The sequence below is a fragment of the Equus asinus genome, chromosome 10 (genome assembly GCF_041296235.1).
Source record: "Equus asinus isolate D_3611 breed Donkey chromosome 10, EquAss-T2T_v2, whole genome shotgun sequence".
NCBI classification, from domain to species: Eukaryota; Metazoa; Chordata; class Mammalia; order Perissodactyla; family Equidae; genus Equus; species Equus asinus.
In genome coordinates, this window is record NC_091799.1 from 14,100,791 (window position 1) to 14,118,434 (window position 17,644).

Consider the following 17,644-nt stretch of genomic DNA (forward strand, 5'->3'; position numbering starts at 1 on the left):
CAAGTCCTCTTATCCAAGAACAGGGTACACCATTCCATTTATTCAAATTTTATTTTATGTCCCTCAGAAATATTTTAAAATTTTCATTATATAGATTCTGTACGTTTTTTGTTAAGCTTATTCTTTTTATCTTTTTGGTTGCTATTCTAAGTGTGATTTTTCCCCCCTTGTGTTTTTTAACGTTCTATATTAGAAGGCTATTGATTTTTATATGTTAATTTTGCATTCCGCTAGTTGACTGAATTGTCTTCTTTGTAATAGATTTTCAAGTGATTTTCTTAAGACTATTTTTAGGATAAAATATCATCTGCTAATGCGGACAGTTTTACCTCCTATTTTCCAGATTTATGCATATTTCTTGTCTGATTGCATGGGTCAGAACCTCTAGAACGGTTTTCCTTAATAACAGGGTAGTGGACAGTCTTTCTCTGTCTTCAGTGACTGCTTCTGATGATTCACAAGGGGCCACCCTTAAGTGTTCTGTCCATTTGGACTCCTGTGACCTTCGTTTATTCAACTCATGGCGTTTCCTTCCTTCCGTGTCAACAGCGCAGTGACGGCCCCTATGCTCTGGTACTAGTGCCAACGAGAGAGGTAAGCATCTAACTTTGGGGATGAGTCTTGAGCAACTATTTTCAGTGATATTCTGTTGAATTTAAAAGTGATTTTACCATTTTTCTCCCTACTGCACAAACCACTGCACCCTTACATTGTAGAAGAAAAATTGAACTGCTCTTTGAAAATCTGAAGTATAGGAAAGCATTTCCCTGTTATCTAAAGACTAATGACACTATAAATTTGTCCTTTTAAGAGGAATTACAATAATCACATTGTTTTTACAACTCAGTTCAAAAATAGGAGCAGTTAGCCCTAAAAACGAGCTTTTATTTTTTTTTAAGAAGCTACTGTACCAAAAATTGTACTTGTTCCTGAAAATTAAGCTTCTTGATGTTTTTCTTCTTTCTTGGTGGAAATCTCTTCCATCTGATCTGTTTTATTTGCCTACAGAGGCAATTTCAGATTAGGGTAACTGTTTTCTCTATCGGATGCTGTTTCCTCCTCGCAGAGGATTCGTCCTGGAGAGGGAGGGCTCCACTCAGCCCTTGTACAGCCTGCAGGGCCCTGTCTCAGCGCCATCCAGTGAAGGAGCAGGCACGAAGCTATTTAAATTTTTACAGCAGCAAACTTGCTACTTCCCTAGGACGCTTCATGAATACTAAACAAGTGGAAACTGTATACATATCCTTGGATAAAGGGGTTGGGTAGAGGCTTTTTTGATGGTTGTTAACGGTTATAACCTACGTTAACTTTCACTTTCTCTAGTTTCCACTGGGCTTCTTGGTTCATTTTTTCTATGATAAATTTGGGGAATGACCATCATCTTAGTCTTTAGGTACTGCTCTTCCCTGGCATACTTTTAGGGTATGTCATGTCACCTTTAAAGCAGAGTGCCTGAAGGCTAGCCTGTTGCATCACTGTTCTAGTTTACCCCTCCATGCATATTATATTTTCTCTTTCTAAGGAGAGCCAAATTTGGATCGACTCTCTTTCATTTTCTTCCATCTTTGTGCACCATAGACTTGTACTTCTCTGTGTGGCACTCTGGGAATTTGAGCCAGCAGAGGGAGCACAAAACACTATTTTTGTATACATCCAAGAAATAGATGTGATGTCTGTGCCTACATGCTCCAAACTGACAGGTTTCAGAATCAGTGTAAGAATAAGGTATATTTTCTGAATAGCTTCTGTGTATAAGATTTTTGTTTCTTAAATCTTAAGTTGAGGTCCAAGTTTGGATCCTAATCACTTTATGTTGTGTAAATTTGAAAAAAGGGGTTGGGGGAGAAAGGACCTTGCTCATTATCTGTAACTTTTTAATATTTACAGCTGGCTCTACAAAGCTTTGACACTGTCCAGAAACTGCTCAAGGTAAGGCAAGCCATGAGTTCAGTTTTATCCTTTTTTCCCTGACTTTTTGAGGAAAGAGAAATATAGCACAGTCTTTTCTTTATTTTCAAAGAGCTGGGAATTACTCTAATTCCCTTCTATTCTCTGGATGTCTCTGCTCTCCTCAGGTACAGTTTGTAGGTTTTTACTCATCTAAACCTTAGTAACTCCTGATTTCCAGCGTGGCTAGCTGCCCAGTGTTTCCTGGTGGTTAAAGTCCTATAATCTTTTCCTCATAGTCACTAGCCAGCCAGATTCAGAGATTTGCAGGTGCACCCTCAAGGTGATCCACTGGAAAGCAGCTCACAAAAGTGGAGGTAGGGTTTGTTTAAGAAAGAAGAGAGGAGGTTTCAGGGCCAGAGCCTGCCAGCTCACCAAACTAGATTGAGGACTGATCTGTTTTTTCTCTTCCCAGGGTGGGGAGTTGGGAAGGGTTGTGCTTGGGTTTTATCTTAACCAAAAAAAAGGCAGTAGACTTACTGAAATGTGTTTTCACTTCAGCCTCCCAGGGGAAAGGCAGAGAAGCTACTTCAACCATTTAAAAAGCTCACATTTCTCTCTTACGGTGTTGGAAGCTAGTTGTATAGCTATAGTTTGAGTTACTTCTGATGGTAACCATGGCTGTAGCAATGCCTGGGAGCTCTGTCTGCACAGTAACACCCCATGCAGTGAGAAGCCTGAGTCCTCCCTCCCAACTGCTTTAAGGAGAAGGAATTTAGAATCATTCTCTGTGTTTTCAGTAATGGGAGCTTTGAATTGATTTTGATCTGATGTCTTTCTGTAGCCATTTACCTGGATTGTGCCTGGAGTGTTAATGGGAGGAGAGAAGAGAAAATCAGAAAAAGCCAGGTAGGTGGGGGTCGGCTTGTTGTGAATTCCTTTTTGATTCTGTCTGTCGTGCCTTCCTGTTCAGTAAAACTTGGAGAGAGGCTTGTCTCAGACGGTGCTCCTGGGCCCAGTGCACAGGGACAGATCAAGTCAGCAGGGAGTGGTCACCTCCAGACGGTGCTGTCTTTATCTTTTAAAATATTGATGAACCTACGAAGAGCTTCCCTTCTGATGTGGTCAGTAACCGTGCTCCTTGCCCTCTAACTCCCACCCTCCGTGCCCGTGGCCCCCTTGCCTCGTCTACATCTGCCCTGGTGACTCCCTTTTGTGTCCATTGGGAGTTTGCAGTTTTGTCGTTTCTTTGTACAGAAACAAGACCCCAACCTTATGTAATGCTTTGCACTTTGCTTTTCACACCCAAATACATTGATTCCTAATTCTGTATTAAAACCAGTAATAGGTGTCAGGAGAAAATTGTTGCAACAAGTAAATCCCAAATTGTCTTTCTTCTTATTGTATTATAGCTTAATGCTTAGAAGTAATACCCAACTACATGTGTAGTCTGTAACTGATGAGTAAATATTAAACTTGAAACCTAAAAGCATTGGTTGGGATTAGATTGAGCTGTAAATAACAACAACAAACATAAGGCAGTGGCACGAACAATGTGAGCTTTTATTCTTCTTTTCCGTTTAAGTAGCCTTACGGCAGCCAGCTCAAGGTTGGCATCCTGCCCGGCTACCAGGACCCAGGCTCTTTCTCTCTCTCTGCACTGCTAAGTGAGGCTTCCATTTTCACGGTTACTTCATAGTCTTAGGTAGTTGCTGGAGGTCCAGCCATTACATCTAGTTTCCTGCCAGCAAGAACAAAGATAATTGTACCTCCTCCCTCTAAAGGTACTTGTGGGACTTTCATATTCCCTTTCTTTTTATCCTATTGCTTGAACATAGGCATGTGACTATACTTAACTGCAAGGGAAGCTGGAAAATACACTCAGATAAAAATTGGAGGCTTTTATTACTGTGGAAAATGAGATAAAAGATGCTTGGGAGTAAGAAATTAGATTTATTCTACCTAGTCTAGGGGGCAAAGTTGGGCCCATTGTATGGAAGTTACAAAAAGGATTCAATATAAGAGAATCAGTTCTAGTCATTAGAGCGCATTGGCATGGGAGAAGTCATTCGGGTAAGAGGTTCCCTGGCACAGAAGCCTTCAGGCACAGGCTAGATGACCTTCTATCTGGAATGTTCTAGAAATAATCTATGGATCAGATAAAGGGCATTGGATTGTATAGTTAAGATTCCATTCAAAGTTAAGGTTTTATGATTTTACTATAATTTGAGATCTTAACAGTTAGATTGTGTAGGCGAGAGAAACTTCAGAGGAAAATTAAAACTCAGATGTATCAGTGTGTCCATTTGTCATCATGTTTGTCATGATTTCAAGCTGTGGCACATTTCTGCTAGACGTGACTATCTCCTTTGCCTCTTTCCTGTGTTTTCCACTGATGCGGCCCCATTTTATTTACTCTCTTTCATGATACATAATTTTAAACAGACTGCGGAAAGGAATAAACATCCTCATCTCAACTCCTGGACGTCTGGTGGATCATATAAAATCCACAGGGAACCTTCACTTCAGTCGGGTACGCTGGCTGATTTTGGACGAAGCGGACAGGTGAGCCTCGCGCAGGAAGCGTGAAAAGTAGAAGAAAAGGGCTGTTTCTGCTGTCCTCATTGCGATGTTTACTCTTCACGTAGATTGAAATTCCTTCTCTTGAACCCACAGAATCTTGGATTTGGGTTTTGAAAAGGATATCACAGTGATACTCAATGCTGTAAACGCGGAGTGCCAGAGCCGACAGACCGTCTTGCTGTCGGCAACGCTCACGGAAGGTGAGTTGAAGAGAAATGCTCTTTGTTCTTAATGGAGAGGAAGGCCTGGATGCGGTCTGCGTTGTTTGCCAGCAGATCCTTGGCCTTGGGGAGAGCGGGGAGGAGGAAAGGATCCCGAGAGGGCTGCGTTTCACACTGCGTCCTGCACTCCCAGCCGTCCAGGGCTCCACCGTGTGCCCTAGGCCGTGGGGAAAGGGAGAGAGATCCAGAATCCTCTCAGGAGGGAGAGCGCTGCGGTGCTCATGTTGGTGTAGAGGAAGAGAAAAGGCTGCCCGCCCTCCACCAATGCTTTCCTGAGATTTTTGTTGCGATCGCCACCCACTGAGAGCAGTGTCTTTGTCCTGGAGATGGCGACCTCTATCCAGGTGCCTTCTCTAGTGTAATCACACTGCATTTCTTCTTAGAGCTTCTGAACCCTAATCGAAAAATTCTGTAAGCTCATTTCTGTCTCGTCATCCTCGTGAGATGAAAATTCTTAGCTCTCTTTTATAGATGGGAATACCAGAGCTCAGAGAAGTTGCATCACTCTCCACCAGAAGCACCCCACACGATGAGTCACTGTTTGAACAACAGTCCAGCTTTCATGTTCTCTGTCGGCTGTACTTGTTAACCAGCTACATTGTAGTATGCACATACCAGATGCCATTTATGTGACCCGTCAACAGTTCTCAGAGTACATTCTAAATAACATTAATTTTAAGTGAAAAAGGGATTCTGTGCCCAAAAAAATTGGGAAATGCCACACATTACCTCCTGCTTTTGGAGATTCATGATGCACATTAGCACAATAAAGGTCCTGAGAAGGACTGTAAACCCATAAAACCCTGTGAAAGAAACCCATGAAATGTTTTTATCAGGGTTTTCATAACTTGCCCATAGAACTCTTTCTGGGGAGTGATGGGCAGACGTCTGTTAATGTCCCTTTGAATGGTCTTCCACAGGTCAGAGTTGAGAAACGCTGGTGTAGATGGGCTGTTAGGCATGGGAAGAAGTCAGTGGGTCTGCCCCACCAGGTGGACAGTAGGGCAGATCAGTGCTGGCATTGGTATTGCTCCTAGAGAGTTTCTTAGCCTGGGTGTGTGTGGTGTGGGGGTGTGCGTATGTGACCAGTTCCACAGTGTGCTTGTCATCTCTTTTGCCTTTTTCACTTGGTATCCAAGGCGTTACACGGCTAGCTGGTATCAGTTTACACAACCCAGTCAGTATTTCTGTCCTGGATGAAAGCCACGATCAGTCTAACCGGAAGGGCAAAGCAGTTCTTGAAGTCTCCCCTCCACGAACTAGCGACGAGCTGGACAGCTTTGCAATCCCGGAGAGTCTCGATCAGCACGTGACGTTGGTGCCCAGCAAACTGAGGCTTGTCTCCCTTGCGGCCTTCATCCTGCAGAAATGCAAGGTAGGACTGGGCGCTAGGCTTGGCTTGGTGCAGGGAAGGATGACCTGTTTGTGTCAGGCATGAGTAGCAATGAATTGAGACACACACACCCGTTTTCCAACTTAACTACTTGTAAATGTGGACCTTAATAGATATCTTTTCAGTTCGTGGTTCTAGGGTTGTGGTAAAGAATCAGAGGTCAGGGGCCGGCCCCGTGTCAAGTGGTTAAGTTCATGCACTCCGCTTCAGCGGCCAGGGTTTCACGGGTTCAGATCCTGGATGCGGAACCAGCACCGCTCACCCAGTCGTGCTGAGGCGGCGTCCCATACAGCACAACTAGAAGGACTTACAGCTAGAATATACAACTGTGTAGTGGGGGCTTTGGGGAGAAGAAGAAAGAACAAAGAAGAAAAGATTGGCAACAGATGTTAGCTCAGGTGCCCGTCTTTAAAAAAAAAAAAAGAATCAGGTCGTTGAGAGCCATTATGTTGGGCTTGAAATCTGCCTTAAAGATCTTTCCTGGGATGATACTGGGAACGTCCCAGGTGGTGAAACTTGCTGAAGGTGAGGCAGATAGAGGGGCCTGTGCTTGTGTTTTTAAAGAATCATGGTACTTGTGTATTTATTTACTAGATTCATGTGATAACTTTCTCTGGTATATGGGAAAATAGTAGGTAGAAGGGCTTGAGAATGAAGCTTCCAGATTTACTGCATATGCAGGGTCTCAGCTGGGTAGTATTGTGTGTGTGAGCCCTGAATGAATGAAAGGAACAGAGCTAACATACAGCTTCACTCTAAAGTATATTTGTTTTTCTCAGATACAGAAAACCCGTTTGAGGTTATAGCTATGTCATTTTCCTTTCCTACATTCTTTGTAGCTTGGAGTATCAGTGTTATTTTGTAAAAATAATTCAAAGCCGTCTGTCACCTGTGTTTCCAAATCGGGGCCAGCATGATTGTATTTTAGAGAAATATTCATTTCACTGTCACTTAAAGACATGTGCTTGTTTTTTCCTCTTTGTATCAATGTAGTTTGAAAAAGACCAGAAGATGATTGTCTTTTTCTCGAGTTGCGAGCTAGTGGAGTTCCACTACAACCTCTTCCTCCAGACCCTGCTGAGCAGCTCAGGGGCCCCGGCACCAGGGCAGCTACCATCTGCCTCCACGCGATTAAAATTCCTGCGGCTGCATGGCAACATGGAGCAGGAGGTGAGCACTAGCCTCCCCCAGGAGTGGAAACGGGAGCACACCCAAGGCCCCTCAACTTGAACTCATCCTCCAGGGTCAGCACTCACTTCCCTCGCAGGCTCCACCGGGCTGGGGAAGAATGAGCCTCAAGTGGGCAACCGCTGGAACTAGGGCGGATCACGCCGCTGTGTCGATGTGGGCAAGGGGCGTCTATTGTTGCCGATTGCTCTTGCTCCGCAGGCCGGTCTCTTCCACCTGAGAGAGCTCACAGGCCTGACTTGGCCTGAATCTACCTCAACCAGCTGTTAAGGCAACAGAGTACCACTAAGTAGCTGGCACCAGGGAAGGGTTTTGCCTTTTTAGTACCCAGTGTGTAATTAGGGCTTGATGTCTTCAAATTAAGAGCATTAATGGAGCTAAATTGTGGATCCCATATGGTACTGCTGAGCATGACTGCTGTCATTGTCAACAAGATGCAGCGCTTTCTCTCTGAGCACTTTTGGTTGGGAGAGGGGACTGTGTGTTAAAGGGGCTTCGGGTCTCAGTTCTGTCTCAGCTCTGAGTAATATTTTTATTCAGGGAGAAGAGTATAGCATTTTCCTTATTTTAGGCTCTTAGCTGCATAAGCCTCATTCCACTGCTGGTAAGTAGGCTGTCCATTTAGGGAGGCGGGGCGGAGCGTAGAACAAGAGGAACTCGCTGGAATTTGAAAGAAAGGACACATGGCTTGGAAATAGGAGCCATCTTGTCCTCAAGGAGCCGCCACCAGGCAGCTGAGAAAATGAGGCAGAGTGAGAGAAAGCCAGACATCGGAGTAAGATTTGACCAGAACCAGCTTAAAAATTGTAAGACTTTTAGAGCTTAAAGAAACGGTATGGTCATCAAATCCAGTCCTTTTTGTTTTTTTGTTTTAATAATTAAGGAAATGGAGGCTCACAAAAGTGAACTCGCTCAAGGTCACTCAGGAACACAGCTGCTTATTTACCATGAGATTATATAGAATTTCCCGAATATTCCGGCCTTTGTGAATTTTATAAACTCTTGGTTTTTACCTTCAGGATTCCTGATTCAGTTGAGTTTATTCATTTCGTAATGTAATCCCATTTGGGATGTTTGCGTGTTTTTTTAAACTTAATGTACTGATCCTCTGGGTCTGTTCTCCCCAGAGGCATTCTGCAGGCTAGGTCCGAGGATGATCAGGGAGCTGGCTGTGGACTCAGAAGGATCTGGAATCTGAATAGATCCTACAAAAGATGCTGTAGTTCCGTTATTTCCAACCCTTTCTCTCACATTGTCACAAGATGGTAGTCCAGCAGGGTGTTGACAGCTGTGTGCCCCGGGAGCAGACTGCTTGTGTTCTAGTCCTGGCTCTGCCCTTTACTGACTGTGTGACCTTAGGAAAGCATTAAACCTCTCTGTGCCTCAGTTTCCGTGTCTCTGAAATGGAGCTGGTAAGACGACTTCCTTCCCAGGGTGGTTGTGACAGATCGTTGAGTTAATGCAGATGAAGTGCTGAGAACAGGGCCTGCGCAGCGTCAGTACTGCGTAAGTGTCAGGAGCCGTCACTGTTGTTTCTCTCCCAGGAATAGTTTAATAGTTGTCAGTGTCTTACTTCTGTTGTTTTGTCTATTAAGTAGCCTTCACAGCCTCCCCACGGGATGGGTCCAAGATGGGAGGGAGTGTCTCTGTATTTCATTTTATAGGTACTGAGGTTCAGTGTCTTCTCCCAAACTAAGCTGAAATAGTCCCAGCCACATATCCTGGCCCGGTACCCTGACCACTGCTCCACATGACCTCAGTGTGGTCTCCCTAGATGATTGACATGACCCTAACGAAGTTTACGAGCCTTGGAGAGAGGATGCTGTTCGAAGAAGTTGCTGTGTGATAATTGTGATGGAAGCTCAAGAGTTTGGTGGTTTTTGTCTTTGCCCCAAACCTGACCACATTATGTCCAGTCTTTAAGAGGTTTCACGGGCTTTTCTGGACTTCCCTGATTTTTTTCTGGTTTTGACTCTACAATGCCACAGTTAAGACCCTCATAAGGACTGTGCAGCAAACTGGGGACCGCAGCTGTCCCTTTGAGGGTCTGAGCACCAACTCTGGGCTCAGATGTCAGTCTAGCCCTTTACTAACTGTGTGCGTGTCCCTTGGGCAAGTTCCTTAACCTCTCTGTGCTCAGTTTCTTCTTCTGGAAATGGGGATGGTGATGGAACCTTCTCGTAGGGTGGTTCAGATTCGGTAAGTTCAGACGTGTAAGGCATAGGCCAGGGTCTGGTCCCTGAAAGCACTCAGTGTGTGTTGGCTGCCATCATCCGCTGTACTTGGTGAGGCGTACCCTCGGGTTCCAGTTATGTGACAGATAATGCACGTGGAACCAGAGTGAACTTTACCCCAGTGGCATAGTGGCTGTGCCAGAGCGGAAGGAGAGACTTCATTTTTTTCTCTTTTCCAAATTTTTTGTAATTCAGGTATATTTCCTCTTTTGCTGTTGCTGACAGGTGGACATGGTCAAGTCTTAACTGCTAGCAACACTGACTTAAACACACTCTGAGTGTGCCCGTCCCAGGTTCACGCTGAAAGCCTTTTAAGTGTACATACTTTTTGGTCCAGCAAGTCTGCCTTTAGGAATTTACTCCAAGGGAATAGTAAGCATGTACACAAGGACTCATCTACAGAGATGTTTATCACCTCCCTGTTTGTGATAGTCACCTATTGGAGACAACCTCAGTGGACACTAACGGGCCATTGGTCATGTAAATGATGTGCACCCATTCAGCTGAATACTGTACAGTCAGGAGAGACCTTGTGGTTTTTGGAGATTTATTAGCATGGAAAGATGTTCACATTGTATTGCCATATCATAAGAGCACGTTATTGGTGTGAGTAGTATGGTGGCATTTAAACAAAGCCATGTGTTTGGTTGTTTTGCATAGGAGGGGGCTCGGGAAACTTCAAAGTGTTACAGTGGTGGTTTGCTCTGAGTGGAGGGTTGATTTCATTGTCTTCCTTTACTTAAAGGTAATTTTCTACAGTTACAATTGGGAAAGTTTGGGAATCTAAGCCCTCCTTGCTGGAATTGATCTCAGAGTGGTAAGGCCCCATTTTCCTTGTTTTTGTAGGAAAGAACAGCAGTGTTTCAGGAATTCTCACACTCCAAAACAGGCGTCCTCCTTTGCACGGTAGGTATTATTCTATACTCTGTGAAGGTTGAAACTTTCTGCAATGCTTGTGATTTTTCATCTCTCGACAGTTTGCTTCACGGTCAGCCCTACAGAGAGGGGGACTACAGGGGCCTCTTGGTGTGTCTGGTCCCTTCGCACTTCTGGGTTGTCACCTGACTGTGCCACGGACAGCCGGCCGCCACTGTGCAGAAGACTTGGCGATTTGCTCACTAATAGTGACAGCTGTTGGCCTGAAAACGTGTGAATCTTGGCGATTTCTATCCCCCCAAAACTTGTAAATTACAGCTATCGGGAGTAATTAGAGCTGAGAAAGTCTTTCCACGACCAAATCACTCTCCTTGCCTCTGCTCACTTTTCTCGGAGGAAAATAGATGCACTTGGACAGGTTTTATGTGCTATTGTCTGAAACTCCCGTTTGCCCTGCAGTTTGCGGGGCCGCTGTATTCAGCTCCGTCTTTGCAATCTTGGACAGCTGCCTCTTCCAGCTCAGCTCTCATGCCCGCCTCCGTGCTCGTTCGAGATTGAAACTCACACCTTTGCTCGCTCCCAGGATTAAAATACCTTCCCTGTTTGTGCCATCTTGGATGACGTAACCAAATCCCCAACTGGTTATTTGAGCAATCCCTGTATATACAGTAATGAAATGGTGCTAGAAATTGAGTAATCCAGTGAACAGGTGCTGGGTGAAAACAAAGACGTTTAGCTGTTTGAATGCATCTCTAGGCCTCACATAATGCAGTTCCTTTTTAAGGAACTCTTACTCTGTGTTCGGTTTGAAAGGTAATGGAGACAATTTTCTTTCTAAAGTTAGAGAGTTTGGGTGAGTGCAGTTTTGTTTCTTGTGTGTGTGGTCATGCACAAGTCGGCCTGCCCGTCACCCACGTGTCCTGCTGTGCTGATTGTCACGTGGGTGGCAGACAGTGGCTCTGCCGGTACTGTGGGGATGCTGGCCTCCTAAGGAGGGCTGTGTCTGACCAGGCAGCCCTTCCGTTTATGAAGCCCACCCTCAAGTCCGATGCTTGGGTGTGCTGTAGAACCATCTTAAATGCCAAGTCTAAAGTGAAGAGAAGTCCAGATCATCTACTTGATAAAGATATTTGTCAAAAATCCTTATCCTGTCCAATAATTCTTTCTGGAGCCTGACCCCTTCCTGTCTCCTCTGTCCCCATTGTCCCCCTTGCTCCTTACTCTTCAGCCAAGCAGGCCCTCTTTCAGTTCCTTGAATGTGTCATTCTTTTTCTGGCCTTGGGGTCTTGGTACATGTATTCCCTCTGCGTGGGACACCCCACTCTGACTTTGACCCCCACTCAGGTCTCACCTTAAAGTTCCTTTTTTTTTTTCCAGGACACAGGCCGCTGGAGCCCCAGTTCTTCCCCATTAGGCATTCCCAGTTCACCCTGCATTACTTTCTAACACTCATCACCCTGGGTCTCGGTGTCTTCCCACCAGATCGCCAGCTCGTGAAGACAGGGGCTGTGTTTTATGTGTAGTTCCATCCCAGCGCCTGGCACAGGGCAGGTGCCCAGTGGGCACTGGGTGTTTGTGGATTGAACAAGTAGACGGTTGGGGCCCAAGAAACTCAGTATTGAAACCCACCAGTGTATTCCTTTTTCTAAAGACGGAGAGGCTGAGACTAGTGTACTTGATCATTGGGAATACATTTCACTTTTTCATATATATGGTGTTATCTTGAGAATGAATGTTACAGATTCTCTATATTGAAACAGAGGGCAGTAGGAAACTGTGTTGTGTCGGAGTCTGGGTTAAGATCTGAGCAAAATGTTTTTATCTTGGACCCTTAAGGTGCAGGGTTGTCCCTGGTGGGAAATCGAGCTTCCTAGTGTGCAGATGCTCCCATGTTTTACAGACACGGGTGAGCGCTAAGTCTCAAAGACAACTCCCATATTTGAAGTTCAGTTTTTTGGTTTGTTTTGGTTTTGTTTTTGGTTTTTTAGTAGCTCTACGTGTAAGGAAAGGTAATTCTTTCTGAAATGTAATTCTTAGTGGGGTCAGAAGCATATAATGACTTGTTTTGTCTGGCTGATACCTGTAGGCAAGTGATGTCAGCTAGACAGAGTGCCACTGACTTGGCAAAGAAAAGTACCCCCCAAGCTCTGTCCCCTGCTAGTCCTGGGTGCCACATAGAAAGCAAACTCTCACTTGCCCACAATCTGCTTTCTCTAAAATCTCTTGGTACATCATTTGCTTGCCCAGGTCACTTCCAGTACACCGATCCTCTGCCAGTCATCTCATCTTTACTCTGCAGTGGTGGTTACTGGAGAGGAGCTGGATTGGGCTCATTTCCCTCTTTTCTAAGCCAGGTTCCGAGCAGGTTCTCTGGGGAGAAGTTCTTCATTCCCTCTCTCCAGGTTCCTTCTGCCTCTGCCGTGTATGTTTGCTTCAGCCTGACGCTCTGGCATCTGAGAGCCGTGGGCACAGGAGACACGTTGTAATAGATCATGCCTGGGTTCGGCAGATACTGTCCCTCTGCGTCCTTTTCAGCAGCCTGTTGCTTGCCAGCCTCTCTGAATGCTCTCCAGGAGCCTTAGTGTTACTGAGGAACGGTGCCACATCGGGATGGGGCAGATGAAGAACTGGCTTCTTTCGATAAAGAGGAATCGTGTTGTTAATTGTTGTGTGGGGATTTTTCCCCTTCATACCGTATTTTTTGCCATTTTGACTTATCATCCGAGGAGCCTTTTAACGAGGCCAGAAGACTGAATGTCTGTATGAAAAGTTGGGAATTGTGGTGGAACCACACAAAAGCTCACAATTACTCTGTTTCCTTTACTGCTGGAAACTCCCTCCCACCCCATTTTCCTCCCTGCTATCGCATCTGTTGTTAGGAACAGTTAAGGGTATGCACGTGCATGCATGCATGTGTGTGTGTTTTCTTTCATCTTAATTATAAACAGCTTATTTTAATTTTATTTATTTATTTATTTTTTTGAGGAAGACTAGCTCTGAGCTAACATCTGCTGCCAATCCTCCTCTTTTTGCTGAGGAAGACTGGCCCTGAGCTAACATCCATGCCCATCTTCCTCTACTTTATATGTGGGACACCTACCACAGCATGGCTTGACAAGCGGTGTGTAGGTCCTCACCCGGGATCCAAACCAAGGAACCCCAGGCCGCCAAAGCGGAACGTGTGAACTTAACCTGTGTGCCACTGGGCTGGCCCCTGTAAATATCTTGAAAGCAAGGACCTTTTTAATTTCACGCACCTCTTTCAGGACCTGATGCGTGGCCTTATGTACTGTGGGTTCTCAAATGTGTGACCACAGTGAGCTGGAGTCTAGGTGGAGGTAATAGGGTAGTCGGGCAGAAGAGACCAGTTTGTGAAAGAGAAGTCTTTACACATTTGAAATATAGTTTTGTGTCCTCGAGAAAATTAGATCTAAGAAGAAGTGAAGTTAAGGAGGGAGTAGGAAGGAGGGAAGCAGGAAGGAGTCATTTGAAAGTTCAAAGCCCACTTTCCCAATTGGAATTAAGAAATCAAAAAGAAACAGATATAGGATATTGGATTATCTACAAAATAGGTCCTCCTGTTTATGGTGAAGAGCCCACCCTAAGCCAGAGGAAGGGAGTATGGCTTTTAACACCATTGTTAGTTGATAAAGAGAAATACCACTGAGTGACTAGAAATTGGAATTTCCAAGCTACCTCTGGTTTTAAGGCTGACAGCATGCTTTCTCTTGGTCTGCGTGGCACTCCCTGGTTGTCCCTGGATAAATGGAGTACAGTCACCTTGTCCCCAGCCAGGAGAGGCACTTGCACCTCCACTCGGGTCTGCTGGCTGATTGTCCGTTGAATATATCGTGGTTGTCCAGCACATGCTTTCTTCTCCAGAAGATACCTAATTCACCTCTGCTCTTTCCTCCACCTTCTCGCTCGCCCTTTTTTTTTGCTTGAAGCACACTGTTATGTCTGTGCAGTTCTTAATTTCCTCTCCTCCTGGGGAATTTCCACTGTGCCAGGAGGCTATGAGACAAAGGAGTGAGGCCGTAAGAGTCAAAGGAATGTCACTTCACCACCCAGAATAAACGGAGACTTTCTCGGTTTTCTCTGGGGTAGCTTTTTAGGTAAAGTTGATCTTTTCTCCTTTATTTCATTTGTGTTAATGGCAGGATCATTTGGAGATTGTTGGCTGTTTACTCAGTTACGCTAACTCATGTTGCCAGTTTTTTGGCGCCTCCAGCCAAGATCTCTCGCCTCTGACAGCTTCTGCACTCTCTCCTTCCTCCTCTGATTACGCAGCCCAATCTGTCACCCGGACAACGGGGGCCTGTACCCCGCTGATGGCTTTCCACACACGGCAATAATGACTTTTGGCAGGCCAGGAAGGCTGTAGAGGCGAATTTGCTGCGTCCCTTGCTCAGAGAGCCGGCAGGCCCCCTCTCCCTGTTAGTAAAAGCACTTTGTGAGGTTCTTGGGTAAATAAATGAGTCATTTTAATCCAACTGACAGGCTGGCACCTGAGCAAGCTGCCTTCCATCTGTACTCCTTGGTCTCACGGAGGCAGCCAATTGTCAAGCCCAGGGCCTTCAAGGCCTCGCTGTTGAGTGTCTTTCAGAACTGACTTTAGCAATTCTTTTGCCCTAATTAGGTTAAAGGAATACACTTGGGCTGGATCTCAGTTCTAAGGGTGGGCAGAGAGCCGAAGCCTTTGCTGAATCTTCGGCAGATCAGTTTCCTGTGATCTGGTGCAGCTGGTTGACAGTATTCCAGGAAGATGGAGCAACTCCTGCTTCTCTGGGTGCCCTGCCCACGGCGAGTGAATGGGGTGTGAGGAAGAGAGTAAAGGAGCTTTTAAATCACTGCTTACTTGCTGCCGTACCAAGTCTTACTTCATCATGAGATGGAATACTTCGATTTATAATTCTCAAAACAGTTTTCACATACACTATCTCATTTGATAATCACAACAGCCTCATGAGATAAACAGGGTAGATCTTATAGTGATTTTATACGTGGGTAACTCAGAGAGCTGAGTTGACTTGCCCGGATCGCATGGCTTGGAGTGCAGTTCCCTCTGTACCTAGACCAGAAAGATTACTCCTTTCTCCTATTCTCTGTGTTAGCCTCAGCTGAGACTAGGAAGAAGTACTTAAAGAAAGAGCCAGATTGAGTCCAGGCAGTGGTTGGCTGTCGGTGAGGTTCCCCACCCTAACACAAGAAGTTGTGGGGGACGGGAACATCGTCTCTCAGCCAGTTGTTCTGAACTGCATCACCCATGTGGGAAATAGAACCTTGAACCGTCCCAGCGAGAGTCTCCCCACGTTCTTCCTAACTCACTCTTTCAGCGTGTTTGTACTCAGAGTGAGTTTCATGAACATCATATGCCGCTTTAGAGTTTTATCGGTGTTTCTTGGTTGAATTTACTAAACCATTGAGCATTAAATTTTTTACAAAGCTTGTCTGTAAAGCTCAGGCAGCCCCTTGTCTACATGCATCTCCCACTGCAGAGCACTTAAAGAAAATACATCATTTCTTAACAGGAGCTTAGCAGATTGAAGAGCCCGTCAGTTTTTCTAAAGACATCAGCTGTAGTTAGCGTAGAAAGCAGTTCCTGCTCCCCTTCGGATAGAGCACGCTCTAAATTGTGTTTTCAGAGCCATCAGCTCTGGAACATCAGCCTTCAGGTTTTGGGGCATGTGGGAACTGTCTGAAGACACTTTGTGGGTGCTTGACACACTTTTAGTATATTAAACTTCTGCTTAACACTTGATAGATGCAGTCTAGCCACCATTCACAGGAACCCAGCAGATCCCGGGTGTAGTTAGAGTGAAGGCAGACAAATTCTGACTCGCCCACAGTGGTCCTTCTGGGTGAGTTAGATGATGGCAGGACGTGTCTTCCTCGGGTGCTGCTTCTGACCCTGGAGGATACAGGAAGTGATTGTTTTTACTTACTTCTTACAGAAACTTTGCATAAGATTGTTATTTTTCAAAAAAGCTTTATACGTATAACTCCTTAGTGATGCTTAAAAGTGAGAAGAGAGGGAGGAGGGCTGTCCTTATGGGAGAACGCTGGCTGTCGAATGGAAGGAAGAGATGATGGGCTTAGAGAGTCATCATTTTGCAGCCATCAGGGGAACAATTGATACAGACAGGAAGCATCAATAGATGCTAAAACCCTTGGGCACAAGGTTTTAAGAAACAGTCTCAAAGTTTCCCTCCCCGGTTTACTTATTAATTACAAAGGAGAAAGATAGCTATGCAATGGAGAGAGCTGGCAGACACCACTTACCCCAGTGCCAGCATCACCAGGACAGGACAGACTGGCCTAGCCTGTCTCCCCGTGTCATACACTCGCAAGCACGCACCACCCTGATGTTGTCTTTCTGCCAAAATGTTTCTCCTGAATCTTATCCTGAACCTGACCATGAGGAAACAGAAAAATCCAGATTCTGGGGTGTTCCTCAAGACACCTGGACACTTCAAAATTTATAGTTAATCAAAAAACTAAATAAATCAATAAAGGGCAGGGATACCATTCTAGATTGAGGAAGTCTAGAGGGATATAATAAACATGGAATGCGTGATCTACGATTCAGTCCTGGATTGGGAAAGGAAAACAACTATGGAAGTCATCTGAGATACAGTTGGAGAAATTTGAATATGGGCTGATTATTAGAAAATAATGTTATTTAATATTAAATTTCTTAGGTGTGATAATGGTGGTGTGATTATGTAGAAGAATGTCCATTTACTTAGGAGATTCATGCTAGGGTATTTAGGGGTAATGTTATGATATTTGCAACTTAACTTTCAGATGGTTCAGAAAAACGTGTGTGCACAGAGAGAAAAGGAGAAAGCAGATGTGCCAAAGATTAGCAATTGCTGAATCTAGACGAAATTTTTCTAAATAAAAATTTGGGGGGAAGTAATATGCATCCATTGTTAAATAAAAAGCAAAGCAACGACCAGGAAAATGCAAAGAGAGAAGTCAAAGTCGCCCCAACTCCCTCCACCAAGAGAGAACCACAGTGGACAGATTTGGTGAGCTTCCTTCCAGGTCTTGGTTCTCAGTTTATCTACCGATCGACTTGTCCTTTGATCTGTCAGTTTAATGCTGTGTGTTTTTGTTGCCCTCCTTTTTTTATCCTTGAATGTTTCAGTGGATGAAACCAGACCGTTTGTCCTTTAGAATACCCCACGTTCCAGATGTGACCCCCCCCCCCCACGTTTCCTCTACAGCAGCAGTTAGGGCTAGACACTTGATTAGAT

The 17,644-nt window shown here is 45.0% G+C and overlaps 1 protein-coding gene across 5 annotated transcripts in view; it reads left to right on the forward strand.

Moving 5' to 3' along the window:
* DDX31 (DEAD-box helicase 31) overlaps window positions 1–17,644 on the forward strand; it is a 73,158-nt gene that overhangs the window by 14,275 nt on the left and 41,239 nt on the right. For all 5 annotated transcript variants that reach the window (XM_014863401.3, XM_070518457.1, XM_014863400.3 and 2 more), the window contains 8 exons: window positions 550–594; window positions 1,888–1,929; window positions 2,732–2,796; window positions 4,333–4,452; window positions 4,564–4,670; window positions 5,831–6,066; window positions 7,078–7,254; window positions 10,353–10,412. In XM_014863401.3, coding sequence (XP_014718887.2) covers window positions 550–594; window positions 1,888–1,929; window positions 2,732–2,796; window positions 4,333–4,452; window positions 4,564–4,670; window positions 5,831–6,066; window positions 7,078–7,254; window positions 10,353–10,412 — 852 coding nt within the window. The remainder of the gene's footprint in view (window positions 1–549; window positions 595–1,887; window positions 1,930–2,731; window positions 2,797–4,332; window positions 4,453–4,563; window positions 4,671–5,830; window positions 6,067–7,077; window positions 7,255–10,352; window positions 10,413–17,644) is intronic.